The sequence below is a fragment of the Haemorhous mexicanus genome, chromosome 25 (assembly GCF_027477595.1).
Source record: "Haemorhous mexicanus isolate bHaeMex1 chromosome 25, bHaeMex1.pri, whole genome shotgun sequence".
Taxonomy (NCBI): Eukaryota; Metazoa; Chordata; class Aves; order Passeriformes; family Fringillidae; genus Haemorhous; species Haemorhous mexicanus.
In genome coordinates, this window is record NC_082365.1 from 4715619 (window position 1) to 4730447 (window position 14829).

Consider the following 14829-nt stretch of genomic DNA (forward strand, 5'->3'; position numbering starts at 1 on the left):
GATTCAGTTCCCGTCCTTCCCACTGTCTCCCTGGACAGCGTTGGTGGAGAATGTGTCAGAGAGGGAAGCCTCACTGGATGTTTTTGTGGCTCGGTGAGGAGATGAGATAGGATCCCTGATTTCTGGGAATGAGATGGCCCCATCTGGAATAGCATCCCAGTTCTTCTGGAAGGGTGTGAGCTCACAGACTGTGGGCATGCTCCCACCTCCTGTCTCCACAAAGGAGAAGGTGAGGATGGCAGCACTGGCCAGTCTGGAGCCAGAGGTTGTGTTGTTCAACTTACTCCCAGATTGCTGAGAGTCAGGGCAAGGGGAAACGGCCTCAAGTTGTGCTGGTGAGGTTCAGGTTGGATGTCAGGGGAAATTTCTTTCCTAAGATATGGCACTATGACAGTCTCACCAGGGCAGTGGTGGAGTCCCCATCCCTGGAGGGATCCCTGCCACTGATGTGGCACTTGGGGACATGGTCTAGTGGTTGCCTTGGCAGTTAGGTGGACAGTTGGACTTCATCACCTTAGAGAGCTTTTCCAACTTAAACAACTCCGGGATTCTGTGATTGCTCCAAGTGAATCTCAGAAGGATGAGTTGATGCTGGACTGTGTTTGCTGCCAGCAGTCCCTGCAGCCCTGCCTGTGATTGGTGACCTCAGTGACAACCTTGAGCCTTTCTCCATGACATTTGTCCCTTCTGAGCAGCACAGGAGGGCTTGTGTTCCCAAGAGGAGAAACCTGGAGGGAGTTAAAGCTGCACTGCCTGGCTGGAGCAGTTGGGGCTTTGCTGTGGGAGGGCAGACAATGCATTTGCAGTGCATTAAGGTATTATTGGAACTGCGTGTGTGCTGAGAGGTTTCTGATCCTGCAAAGTAAAGATGAGCAGATTTGTCCCAGATTTATCAATGGAAGCAGAGTTCCCATTGAAATGGGAGGGAGGGGAGGGTGGGTGAGATCCTGCTCATAGCCAGGCTGGATTCTGTACACACTGCCTGGCTGCTGATGCTGCCAAGGGGAGCTTTGGGGGGAGAAGGACAACCCCAAAATGCTGCTTGAGAGGCATTAGGACTCATCAAGAAGGAAGGAAAAATTCAAGATGGAAGCAGGATGCTAAGGCAGCCCCATGGCTGGGAATAACTGAGAGCTGGGGTGAAGGTCCCACGTGTTTTGTGCAGCCCATGTCCCTCTGGGGGAGGGATGCTGGGGGAATTCTCCGAGTGGTCTGGGTCTGGCTGTGAGATAGAGGGAAGTTGTTCATCCCCTCTGCTTGGAAATGGGGCCTGAGAAGGCCATGAAGGGAGGAAAAGAGCAATGCTTGCTCTGCTTCCTCATAGGAACTGCGTGTGCTGTTCCAGGGCAGCCTGTGAACCATTGCACAGGGGGATTTCTTAAATGGCCATTAGGAACAAAATCAAATTTGTTGAGACCAGATGCAGCAGAAGAGATGGATGAAAAAGCAGAAGGAAATTTGCAGAGGGAACACTGGGACATCTCGCATTAGACAGCAAACCACAGCTAGAGGAGATGGTTTGGTGCTGCATCGAGCTCCCAGCTTACAGGAAAGCTTTGGCCCGGCTGGACACCAGGGAGATGCCCCTTCCCCTGGGCTTTTCTTCCCCTTCCCTTGTGCTCAGACCTCCAGGTTTTGAAGCCTGACCTAGAACCACCTCTGGTTCTGCTTGACAAATGCAGCTCCTGGATGCAAACCCCTGCAGGGAGGGCGTGTGAGGCTGGCAGGAGCTCACAGGGGAGGCGATGCTGCTGCTGCATCCCCGGTGCTGCCCCAAAGCTCGGCTGGAGAGCCAGGGGAAGGCAGGAGCTGCGGGGAAGGGCTGGGGAGGATCTGCCCCGCGGCTGCTCTCCGCCTGCAGCGCTGCTGCTCGCCTGGCACAGCCTAATTGGCTTTGATAGGATTACAGGGAAGCAGCGGAGGAGTAAACAGGGCCAGGAGGCCACGGCGTGCTGGGGCCGCCAGCTCCGGGAGAAATCCCAGCGCGACGCCCGACCAAAGCCGCCCGAGCTCAAGGGTTAATGTCTGCTGCCGTGCTGCGGGCTTAATCCTGCTGCTCTTAAAGGAAAGGCTTTTCCAAGCAGCATCCCAAAGGTCTGTGGTTCTCTCGGTAATTCCTGATGGGTTTGCCCTTGACAGATGCAGAGTAAATTATTGCAATTATGGAAGTTACACCTTGAGCCTCGAGCCTTGTGTCCTCAATAAATGTTTATGGTTTGAGGCAGCCTCATTTGTTTGCCTTCTACCAACAACACTGATTTATTGGCAGAAATCCTAGCAGGGAAAAGGGATGAGCCAGACAAGTTTTTAGCTGCTACACACATATATGTGGCGAAGGGATGATGGTTATTTCATTTTCATGAAAATAAAGCCTCAGACTTGTATGTGAGCTGTTGCTTACAGGATTTTTTCCCAACCTACAGGCAATAAGGGGAGCTCAAGGGTTAATGGTGCTCCAGGGCTCTCCTTCCTGCCTTGTCTGGGTTTGGGGATGGCTGGGAGATGCTGTGGGTTGGGAGGGAGGAGTGGATGCTCTCACTGGGAGCATGGTGCTGGTTAGCAACACAAACTGCTGCAGGAATGATGGGGGAGCAACTTCCCAACTCCGTCCTCCCAGGAGATCCACACCCTCAAGAAAAACAGGTGTCAAAATTGGGGCTTAAAGCCAAGGATGGAGGTGGCAACAAGGAACTTGTGTCCAAGTCTGGGGTGGGGTGACATGACATGGAGACAACTCTCCTTATGTGGGGGCATGGGTGAGCATCCACCTTTCCATGCACACCTTGCTGGGACCCATTCCCTCAGGAATCCTCCTGGGTTTCTGGTGGCAGAGACTGTTTCCCCTCTGTCAGGAATCCTCACTGTTCATCTGCCATTCAGAGTCTGGAGTCAGCTCTTGCACCAATATTTATTGCTGTTCCCTCCCCAGATCTGGGTGTTTTGGACAGCTTGTTTCTGATTTAAAGTATAAATAAGTTTGATCTTTTCATCTGTTGTTTTCCCTACCTTCTGGAGGCTGTGCTGGTTAAAAATAACTGGGATGATGAGCTCAAGTGGGGATGGTGCAGGGTTTTTAACCTCCATCATGGCAGGATCACCTATCTGGCTCTAGAAGGGAACGTAGACTCCCTCCTCTCCTCTCCCCAGCCCTCATGGTCAAGCTCGTGGTCCAGTGCAAGGTGTCCCTGCCCATGGCAGGGATGTGGAATGAGATGAGTTTTAAAGTCCCTTTCAACCCAAACCATTCCATTACTTTTTCCCAAGCTGGGAGCTCCCTGGATTGCCTAAACCCCCTTGGCATGTGGCTGGGGGTTAAAGCAGTTCAGCTCTTGCAGGGGGTTGGAAAAATGGAGATCTGGGGGGGCAGAGATCAGAGGTTGTCCCTGTTGCACATCTCTGGGGATGGGGTGTTTTCCAGCTCTGGGCTCCTGCAGAGGAGGCTTTTGCCTGAAAAATTCCCTTTTGCTCACAATTGAACAATTTGCTGAAGACCAATTGAAAGGAATAAGAAATAAAAAGAAATAAAAGGGTTTTGGCTTTCTTGATGGAAAGTCTGAAATGCAGGTTTGGGTTCAGCCTGGAACCTCCTTGGTAGAGGGCTGGCTCAGCTTTGCTTCTGGGTTTATTTTGGTGGGGGAAGCACACACACACACACACACACACACGTGTGCACCCACGCTCATGGACTCACACACATGCACACGCTCTCCTAGACAGAGAAAAACAATCCCCAGCCTAACCCAGACGCTGATTCAAAACAACTGTTGGGTCTGGCCATGCTGTCGGCTTTCCACTGCCCACAGCCTCCCAGCGTGTGAAACTGTAGCTGAAAACCAACAGGCAAACGCCAAAATTCAGAGCCAAAATTGCATTTCACCTGGGGAAGGGCAGAAAAACTCTTTCTAGGCAGCAGTTCTGCCAGGAAAAACCCCTCTCCGTGCTTGCAGCCCGCTGAGCAGCAAAGGATGCTCCCGGGAGGAGACTGAAGCCCCTCGGCGCTGCCTGGGGGTGGATGGGGCTCCCCCAAGCAGGGGCAGGGGAGGGGGTTCCCGCAGCTGGCGGGGGGCTGTAGGGCAGGGCCGGGGGGCTGGTGGGTGTCTCCGGGAGCGGTGACTGAGTGAGGCGGTGCCAGGGCTGGGGGCGGATTTTTTGAGAAGAGCCTCAGCTCTTCAGAGCAGCGGCAGCCGCTGGAGGAGTTGGGCGGCTGTTGCTCCCTCTCCGCCCGGAGGAGGAGGAAGAGGAGGAAGAAGAGGCTTCTGCTGCCGCCTCTCGGATCCCCCCTCCCCCCCCTTCCCCTTCCGTCCCACACCTTTATGGACGAGCGCCGGAGCTTGCTCTACTCTCCGGCCGCCTCCTCCGCCGGCCGGCAGCCGCGGGGCGGCTCGAGCAGCAGCCACCACAACCTGGGCTACACCGAGCAGCTGCCCCCCGCCGCCCCCCAGCCGGGCCCCGAGCAGCAGGAGGAAGAGGGCGAAGAAGGGGAGGAAGGCAGCATGACCGTGGTGGGAGGCGGCGGCGGCGGAGACCCTTTGCTGGAGGAGCCCCAGCATCCTCCTGCGCTGCTCGGGGGGGACCGCTACGATCAGCCCCCGGCGCCGGCCGTGCCCGCCGGGCAGCCCGCGGGCGCTGGGGAGCACGAGTGCTGCGAGCGCGTGGTGATCAACATCTCGGGGCTGCGCTTCGAGACCCAGCTCAAGACCCTGGCACAGTTCCCCGAGACGCTGCTGGGGGACCCCCGGAAGAGGATGCGCTACTTCGACCCCCTCCGCAATGAGTATTTTTTCGACCGTAACCGTCCCAGCTTTGACGCCATCCTCTACTACTACCAGTCGGGCGGGCGCATCCGGCGTCCCGTCAACGTCCCCATCGACATCTTCTCCGAGGAGATCCGCTTCTACCAGCTGGGGGAGGAGGCCATGGAGAAGTTTCGGGAGGACGAGGGTTTCATTCGGGAGGAGCAGCGGCCTCTCCCCGAGAAGGAGTTTCAGCGCCAGGTGTGGCTCCTCTTCGAGTACCCCGAAAGCTCTGGGCCGGCCCGAGGCATTGCCATTGTCTCTGTCCTGGTCATCCTTATCTCTATTGTCATCTTCTGTCTGGAAACCCTGCCTGAATTCAGGGATGACCATGACTATGAAGGAACTGGGGGGACCTTTGGGACAGGCAGCGGCCCTCTCCCACATGATGTCTTCACCAACTCCTCATCCTCGCCTGCTTCCATGGTGTCATCTTTCACCGACCCTTTCTTTGTGGTAGAGACTTTGTGCATCATCTGGTTCTCCTTTGAGCTGCTGGTCCGTTTCTTTGCCTGCCCCAGCAAGGCCACCTTCTCCAAGAACATCATGAACATCATTGACATTGTGGCCATCATCCCCTACTTCATCACGCTGGGCACGGAGCTGGCTGAGCGGCAAGGCAACGGCCAGCAAGCCATGTCCTTGGCCATCCTCAGAGTCATCCGCCTCGTCAGGGTCTTCCGCATCTTCAAGCTCTCCCGGCACTCCAAGGGGCTGCAGATCCTGGGGCAGACCCTCAAGGCCAGCATGAGGGAGCTGGGCTTGCTCATCTTCTTCCTCTTCATCGGCGTCATCCTCTTCTCCAGCGCCGTTTACTTCGCGGAAGCCGATGACCCCAGCTCGGGGTTCAGTAGCATCCCCGATGCCTTCTGGTGGGCCGTGGTCACCATGACCACCGTGGGCTACGGGGACATGCACCCCATCACCATCGGGGGCAAGATCGTGGGGTCTCTGTGCGCCATCGCGGGGGTGCTGACCATCGCCCTCCCCGTGCCCGTCATCGTCTCCAACTTCAACTACTTCTACCACCGGGAGACGGAAGGTGAGGAACAAGCCCAGTACATGCACGTCGGCAGCTGCCAGCACCTCTCGTCCAGCGAGGAGATGAAGAAGGCTCGCAGCAATTCCACCCTCAGCAAGTCTGAGTACATGGTGATTGAGGAGGGGGGGATCAATCACAGTGCATTCAAACAGGCTGCCTTTAAAGCAGGCAACTGCACAACCACAAACAATCCCAACTGTGTGAACATCAAAAAGATCTTTACGGATGTTTAAAACAAATCCAAACCAAAAGAACAGCAACAAAATCTGAGGATGCGGTGAAACAATACCAATAATAATACCAATAATAATGCAAAGTGACTGTGTGTCGGTGTTGTGTGGAACATGCACCATCGTCGGTCCTGTGTGTGCCCTCGTTTTTATACCTTTATTTTTTTAGATCCTTCCTTTCTAAAGATCCAAAAGTAAAAGGATTAAAAATTCTCTGAAGAAGAGGACAGCTAAGGGGTAAAGAGAAGGAAGATGAAGACAAGCCACACTCACTGTCAAAACAGGTGTTTGTTCTGCAATGTGTTGCAGGGCTGCTTTGCTTTTCGGGCTTTTGGGGAACCTTTTGCTTTGCTCCTGAATTTCCCCCTCTTTCCCTAAGGGCAGTGTGTAGCCAATCTCCCTTCCATCACATAAAATAACTTGTTGGATTAACAAACTCGGACTGGGTGGAGAACGAGGAAAACGTGAGGCAGAGTGTCCTGGGAGGGGGCTGGGAGGAAATAACCATTTAATTCTGCAGAGAGTCTCTGTTACCACATCGTTAAATGATGCTTAATATTGAAACATGTGATGTGCCATTATGGGCACATCCCAGATTTCCTTTTTCTCCCCATTAGATCATTTATGAAATTCTAATCTGGTCAGAGACCGAATGCAATCAATGCTGATTTAAATAGAAAAAAAGCTCCCTAAGCCTTCATTTTCTATTCTGGATTCCCTTCCCCTGTAACCTGATGGAATTATTTCCTCCAATGTCAAGTCTGTGGCCGTGCAGCAGGGATGTGTGCGGGAGGAGGGAGAGGAGAGGCAGACTGCAATGTTTTCGGGAGCCGCCGGCGCAGGGAGCGATGTCGGCACGGAGCAGCATCCACGACGGGCTCCTCGCTGTGGCTGGGAGCCTCCAGCCCGCCCAGCCGGAGACAAAGGGATATTTCCTCCTCGTTTTGCAATGCCTTTGGAGGAGATGCAGCCGCTTATCACCAGATTAAAGTGGCGAGCACGCCTTCCAGCGGAAGTCACTAATTCCGACCGGAGTGATGAAGTTGCCATGGTGACCATGGTTTCCTGGGAAACCCCCAAAGGTTGTCATGGCATCCCTTCTCCCATCCCCCTTGGTCCTTGCTCTTCCCGCAAAAAGCCTTTCCAGATGGTTCCAGCTCCTCCATCCCACAAGACATCGTGGCTCTGCACCCCCTTCCTGGTTCCTGTCCCGCTGCTCCTCCCGTGTGCCCAACAAAGCATCCACAGGCAACAAGCACCCCCAGACCCACCTGTCCCTCACCTGGGCAGTGCAGTCTGGGGATGGAGGTTCATCCTGCTCCACTGAGAACCACCCCAAACCCACTGAGAGCTGGCACCGAGCAAGCTTGGCCAGGGAACCTTGGCAGCTTTGTGAAACAAGGGGGACAGTAAAAAATCAGGATTGAAAAATAACCAAAAATCCCTCTGGGAAGAATCACCGGCTTCATCTTCACGTGTATGCCAGGGGCCATGGGACATCTGACGGGATCAGGTGAGCTCTGCACGGGGGAGAGTTCAGTGGAGGCATAGTGTTGGGTTTCTTTTGGACAAACCCCATGATTTCCACTGCTTACTTTTATTCTCCAGCTTATCCTGCCACTCTCGGGTATTTTTATACACGTTAGATAAAGTGGGATCACATCCTAGAGCTCCTCTGATTGTATTTGCTTTCTAGTGCTGTGGGAGGAGGAAAACCCTGCTGCTTCTCTGCAGCTGGATTGCTTCACTTCTGTGCTAAAAAGGTGATTTCAGTGGTGTAGTGCTCCCATCCAGCCCCTGCCACCGACACAGGCCAAAAGCAGCTTGGCCTCAAGAGCTTTGGCTCCAGCTCTGCTCAGTTTTGCTGGATTTTGGGTTAAAAAAAGCCAAATTCCTCTGAGGTAGCACATGGAACAGGCATGCTGTTAAATACTTGCAGCAAAGAGAAATTTGGCCCCAGCCTGTGAAGTCCCAAGGCTGTGGAGAGGGGGCCTTGTCCTGAGAGATGCTGGCCATGCCAAAATTGCAGTTTAGCTGGGATTTTTCCCAGATTCAGAAGGATCTCAATGGTTTGCAGCACCCTCCCTTAGCCACAGTCAATAAGAGCCCTTCCTTGGCTGCTGGGGTGTTTTATTGGAGTTACCAGAGTTTTCATCAGCTGAGGGTCCAAGAGATGATCTTTATTAGGGAGATGCTCTGGAACATCGTGGGAAGTTACAAACCTGAGATCCCTTGTCCAGGGTAACTGGGATTCCTTGTCTGGGATAACTGGGAGCACCTCAGTGTGCCTTTTCCCCAGGCTGCCAGTGGGCTGAAATGTCATTTCTGCCTTCAAGCTCTCACTTTTTACTGTTATTCTCTTTCATTGTTATTAAATTTTATTGTTATTAAAGCTTTCCCACATGCCTATTCCTAAAAGGAGGGTCTGAGTTTAAGAGCAGTGGAAACATGGCACTCAGGAGAGTTTGCAGATGAGTTCTGGGTTGGTGATTTCCCCGTGGCAGCTGCACAGAATAGGGAAACCACATGTTCTTGAAATGGCACAGAACACTTTTCAGTTTCTCTGTCATCTAAAATAAGCAGAGACCTTGCAGGTTGTTGGTTTGTTTTCCTGACTCCTCCCTGCCTGATTTTGTAGGAGCAGAGTAGTTTAAAAGGGATTTTATTGACAATAAAAGATGCTTTATGGGAGAGGAGACAAGGAAACCTCTTCACCCACTGGGGTAAAAGGCAGTTTGGCTCTGGTAAAATTCCAGAATGGTTTGGGTGGGAAGAGACTTTAAGGATCATTCAGTCCCACCCCTGCCATGGCAGGGACACTTTCCAGCATCCCAGGTTGCTCCAAGCTCTGTCCAGCCTGGCCTTGGCCACTTCCAGGGATCCAGGGGCAGCCACAACTTCTCTGGGCAACCAATATCTGACCTAAATTTCCCCTTTTTCATGTTTAGAAAAATAATTTTCAGTACTGAGTGGTATCACTGAAGAACAAAAATTCACTGCTGCTGTCTTCTAGATACACCCCCAAAAGTGGAAGTGGAGAACTGGGGATATCCTTTGGATGTTCTGCCCTCTCTGCATCCTCCCTCTCTGCTGTCTCGTGGGTGCCATTCAGTGAGAGAAGCTGAGCCACCTGAGCCACCTGCTCTAGTGGAAGGTGTCCCATGGCAGGGAGCTGGGACTGGATGATCTCTAAGATCCATTCCAACTCAAACCATTCAGTGACACTGATAAATGCCTTCTGTTCCGTGGTCTGACAGCTCCTCTGGCACTGGCTGCTGCACATGTTGTGCCAGGAATTGGAGAGATCCCTGAAACCCTGGGCTCTCCACAGCCAGCTGTTGTTTGAGTGGCTCTGCTCTCCTGCCGTGTGCCCCATTAGGACAAGGCAGTGTTTCAGCAGCCACTGGGGAGTTCCAGAGGAGCCTGGGCTGTGTTGGGCTGGCCTGTCCCCAATGTGCTTAGAGGTCCAGCATTAGGGGACAAGCATCAGTGTGAGGCAAAGGGCTCGCCCAGACCCGGCTGATTACATTAGATGGAGGAGAGGGCATTACCACGGGCTCTGGCTGATGCTGCCCAGCACCCCAAGAGCAGGGGAGCAGGGTCCCCACAGCTCTGGGCAATCCCTGGTCTCCAGGGCAATGTCCTGCCCCTGTCCTTTGTGGCTGTCACCCAAGAGACACAGTGACACTGAAGGATGGGAGCGAGGATGGGAGAGGCAGCTCCCACCCCTGGGAGGCTGGAGCTGCCCCCGTGCATGCCTTCAGTTTATCACAGAGTCACAGAAAGGCTGGGAGTGAAAACAACCTTAAAGAACATCTCGTTCCAACCCCCACCCAGGGGCACTGGGGGCTGCAGAGCCTTGTACCTCCTGTTTTCTCTTTCACAGGCTGCTGTCAGTCTCCCTTTCCCTCTGCCTGTATTTTAGGACCTGCTCCCCTGTTTCTCCTGGATGCCTCCTTGAAGCACATCCTTGGTGCTGGGGGGTGCAGCAGCCACAACCCTGGCCCCTCCACTTGGTACTTTGACACCATCATCTTTTTCTCCTGCTTCTTTGCCCTTTTTTTGGGTGTGTTTTCAGGCCTGAGCTCCTCCAAAAGGTTCTGTTGTTCTCCAGCACAATAGATGCCCTTCGGGTGCCTGGGGTGGCGGGAGCAGAGCAGTATCCATCCCATCCCACGTGTGGACACAGACAAGGGCTGCAGATATCTCTTTCCTCCAGGAGGGTTAAATTTCCTCCCAGGCAATTGTTCCTGCTCCATCCCTTGACAAAAGAAGTCGTTTTTGTTTTTAATCCCCAGTTTATGGACAATTAAGCAGCGGCAAAGGGCAGACAAGTGCTTTCCCCGGCAGAATGGAAGGAGCCAGCCGGGGTCATTGCTCCGAAGGGTCTCTCCTGCAGGGATGTAGCACAAGGAAAGGGTGTTTGGCGATGCTTGGCGTGTACGGGGAGCGTCGTGTGTAAAATCTGTTTAATTGTGTAGTTTGGAGCCCTCTCCTGCCAAGCTTTTAAAATATGCATATCTTGGAGTGAGCACACGGCCGCCGCCGGAGGGAAGCAGGGCTGGCTTGGTTTTCCCTGTTTTTAAATGCTTTAGCAAAGGATCTCCGGGCAGGCTGCAAACCTGGGAGTGCAAACAGGCAGATAGGGTTTAACTGTGCCTTATTTGGCCCTTCAGCCTCAGTTCTGTGTGTACCTGGAAGGAGAGCTCAGTGCCCTGGCATCCTCCTGCAAGGGCAGTCATATGGGAGCAGGGAAATAAGGGATTTCTGGATATTACATGATCTTTGTCGTAGATTACCTTTGAGACCCCTTCCAACCCAAAGCATGTGATGATTCGATGGTTACAGGGTGCTCTGGGCAGGGCCATATCCTTGGAATTCCCACTCCTACTGAGCTGGTGCTGCCCCCCTGCACCCACAGCACGGCTGGGCCCTTGGCTGGGCTTTGGGGGTGTTGTTCAGCTGGAGGATGTGTTAAGGGTGGGATGGTGGTGCCTTTTCCTGTTTCTCTGGGTGCTGTTTGCATGGCTGAGTCCAGGCAAGCCCGATGGGTGCAGGGTGGCATCAGCCCTCCCCCACCCCGTGCCAGAGGTGGGAGGTGGGCACTGAGCACAGAGGGATGGAGCTCTGTGCTCCTTTTTCTTGGAAACATCCTGGGGCTGCGGCCATCACCACTTTGAGGAGGACATTTGGGGGACATTTTGGGTGCCCTGAGGAGCCTCATCCCAGCTGGGAATCACTTGTCCAGCAGTGGAGGGTGTTTGACCCATTTCAGGAGGCGATGAGTAGGGGTTTCTTAGATCAGAAATGAGACTGGCACCAGGAGGAGGGTCCAGTCCCAGCCGTGCCCTAGGGCAGAGCCATCCCCCACCAGGGACATGTTCACTGCCAGGGGATCCCTGCAGAGGGGTCCCAGCCTCAGGGGATCCCTGCAGAGCAGTCTCAGCCCCAGGGGATCCCTGCAGAGCAGTCTCAGCCCCAGGAGATCCCTGCAGAGGGGTCTCAGCCCCAGGGGATCCCTGCAGAGCAGTCCCAGCCCCAGGGGATCCCTGCAGAGGGGTCTCAGCCCCAGGGGATCCCTGCAGAGGGGTCTCAGCCCCAGGGGATCCCTGCAGAGCAGTCTCAGCCCCAGGAGATCCCTGCAGAGGGGTCTCAGCCCCAGGAGATCCCTGCAGAGGGGTCTCAGCCCCAGGAGATCCCTGCAGAGGGGTCTCAGCCCCAGGGGATCCCTGCAGAGGGGTCTCAGCCCCAGGGGATCCCTGCAGAGGGGTCTCAGCCCCAGGAGATCCCTGCAGAGGGGTCTCAGCCCCAGGGGATCCCTGCAGAGGGGTCTCAGCCCCAGGGGATCCCTGCAGAGCAGTCCCAGCCCCAGGGGATCCCTGCAGAGCAGTCCCAGCCCCGGGGGATCCCTGCAGAGGGGTCTCAGCCCCAGGGGATCCCTGCAGAGCAGTCCCAGCCCCGGGGGATCCCTGCAGAGGGGTCTCAGCCCCAGGGGATCCCTGCAGAGGGGTCTCAGCCCCAGGGGATCCCTGCAGAGGGGTCTCAGCCCCAGGGGATCCCTGCAGAGGGGTCTCAGCCCCAGGGGATCCCTGCAGAGGGGTCTCAGCCCCAGGAGATCCCTGCAGAGCAACCCCAGCTCCATCCTTCAGCCCCTGCCAGCTCTTGCTCCAGGGGAAGCTCTGCTGGCCCCTCTGAGGCTGAGCCTGGGATGCAATCGAGAGCTTTCACTCGGTGCTTGGCACAGGCTGTGGGTGATGGTGTCCCTGTCCCAGGGTGTTTGTCCCTGCGTGTTGGCTGCTCCCTGCTGGGGAGGTGTCGGGGTTCCTGCTCTTTGTCACTCACCAAATCCCAGTTTGTGCTCCTGAAAACCATCCAGTGTGTGGAAGAGCTGGAGCCCTTCTATCCCCAGTTCTGGCTAAATTCACCACAAAGATAAACCCCTTGAGCCTCTGTGTGCTTTTCCTCCCACGATTAACGTGCTGCTCGGACACCCACAGGGTTCAGGGTCTGTCTGTGTCTCATCACTGCTCAGAGCCTGAATTTTCAGTGCTGAGGATGCTCAGCAGCAGGGCAGGGAAACCTCCCCGCATGAACATCCCCGCAGGGCACCGTCACTTTTCTCTTCCTTATGAACCAAGACACGCTCAAATAAATTCGAACATGTCTCCCATCTTCTCCAGCTTCTCACTGGAGCCAGGAGGAGCTGGAATGCTCCCTGACCACCGCTCTTCCCTGCTCAGCACGGGCGCAGCCGTTCCCTGCTGGCTCCGCACACTCATTGTGAGAGCCCCGGCTCAGCCGCACCGACGGCAGCAGGCGCTGCTGGGTTTCTTTAGCAATGATTCATTTCCTTGAGACTTGTGATTCCCATGCTTTTCCGAGCGTGTTGGAGCTCTGCTGCTTTGCTCCAGTGGTTGCATTTCATTTTCAGCTCTCTGAACACCCTGGCTGGGCGGGCTGGGGTTGGATGTGTGGCTTGTGGGGAAGATGAGCCCGTGGCCCCCTCTGCTTGCCCCAGCAAGGCTGCACAGTGCAGTCAGGTTTATCCTGAGGCTGACCAGCCCAGCTGCTTTGCTTTGCTTCCTCCAAAGCAGGACCGTGGATAGAGGAGGAAAGTCCTTTGGGGTTTTATCACGGTTGGCTCAGTGCTGGCAGCAGGATCAGGGCTTGCAGCAGGGTCTGTGCTTGAGGTGCTGCTCCACGGGGAGCTGAAGGCTGGGAGGGAGGATGGAGGGGATGAACACACATTTTGCAAAGTGTTTTCTGCATGGGAGGGAGGATGGAGGGGATGAACACACACTTTGCAAAGTGTTTTCTGCATGGGAGGGAGGATGGAGGGGATGAACACACACTTTGCAAAGTGTTTTCTGCATTTGCAGAGGGCTCAGTTTTCTCCTGGGCTTGGTGCAAGGAAGGAGCTGTGCACAGGGTGGGCAGTGGGTGATGCTGTGCCCTCCAGGGGGTTTGGGCTGGTACTCCAGGGAAATGTGTCCCTGCTCCCACTGTGAGCACGGTGGGATTTGCTCCCTGGCTTTGGGCAGGTGGGCTCCTCCGTGCCTCAGTTTCCCCATCTGTAAATGGCACCAAGCAGCTTCAGGAAGTGTTTGGAATGAAACTCCTGGGGAAGGAAGAGGCAGTTTTGAAGCACAGAGCAAGGAGCAGGAACTCCTCCAAAGGTTTTATGGGATTCAGCTTTCTTGAGGCTGGAAAAGCCTGCAGACCCTGCCCTGGGTACCCCAATAGTCTCAGTTATTTCCCTTGGCTGGAGGGAAGGCTGAGGTTTCACACAGCTTCCCCAGCTGCCAGCTCTGCCTTCAGCTCCCCATCCATCCTCCTCTCCTGTGATTTCTTCACTCTGCATCTTCCCTTTCCCACCCTTCTGGCCCATTTCTCCTGAAATCTCTGTGAATTTAGGGTTGAGAACCCTCTTCTCCCTCCTTGCTGCTCTCTGCTTGGAGCTGCCACTGTGTCTCTGTAACAGTTTATCCTCACACTGTTGCACTGGGCCAGAAACCAAACATAAGAAATTTGGGCTAAAAAATGGCCCTGGCTGCTGGGAATTTGTGTTTGCTGGAGGGATGAGGAAGGAGTGCTGTGAACTGGATGTAGCATTGAAGGTTTGAGGGCATCTCTACCTCTGCCTGTGCCTTGCTGGTGCAGGTGCCTGAATGATATTCCCCACTTTACATCCCTCAGAATTAAGGCAGGAAATCTTCTTTCTGCATCAGAAATAAGCCTGGGCTGTTCTCTCCCAGGGATGGACATTTTCAGGGATGTCTCTCCCATCCTGGTTGTGAGATGCTCTGAGAAAGAACAGGGACCCCAAGGAGGAGAGAGTGGGGAATGCCACCTGGGTCCAGCTGGGTTCCTCACTTGGGACATCTCCTGGGAATTTTGCTTTATTGCTCCATTTTCTTGCCCAACAGCCATGCAGTTCCCTTGGAGGAGAGCATTACACAAGCCAAGTGTGGGACTCAGTCAGAGATATCAGTTAATTTGATAAGATCTGTTTTCTTAACAGAAAACCTGTGTTGATTGGCATAAATTAAATCTTCCTCTTTAATTCTGTATTAAGACTCTCAGCCATTTCAGAGTATTGTTTGGGATCAGTGACAGATGGCCAGACCCATCTTTTTTACAGGTCACTTTGTTTATCCCTCCTGTCCCAAACAGGAGCTGTTTTCCAGTCCTCTGGAAGGACTCAGGAGCTGCTCAGTATTTCCACTCCCAGGAGCTGTTTTGCCAGCTCTGAGTGTTTAGATGG

The 14829-nt window shown here is 54.4% G+C and overlaps 1 protein-coding gene across 1 annotated transcript; it reads left to right on the forward strand.

Annotated features, from left to right (window-relative positions):
* Positions 1–4206: 4206 nt before the first annotated feature.
* LOC132338190 (potassium voltage-gated channel subfamily A member 3-like) lies at positions 4207–6151 on the forward strand. Its single transcript, XM_059867468.1, has one exon. It carries the CDS (start codon positions 4314–4316, stop codon positions 6066–6068), a length of 1755 nt encoding a protein of 584 aa, XP_059723451.1. The 5' UTR covers positions 4207–4313; the 3' UTR covers positions 6069–6151.
* The last annotated feature ends 8678 nt before the right edge of the window (positions 6152–14829 follow it).

Bases quoted from the DNA above. Each gene is read 5' to 3' on its own strand.
- LOC132338190 (XM_059867468.1), top strand. From the start codon at position 4,314: ATGGACGAGCGCCGGAGCTTGCTCTACTCTCCGGCCGCCTCCTCCGCC.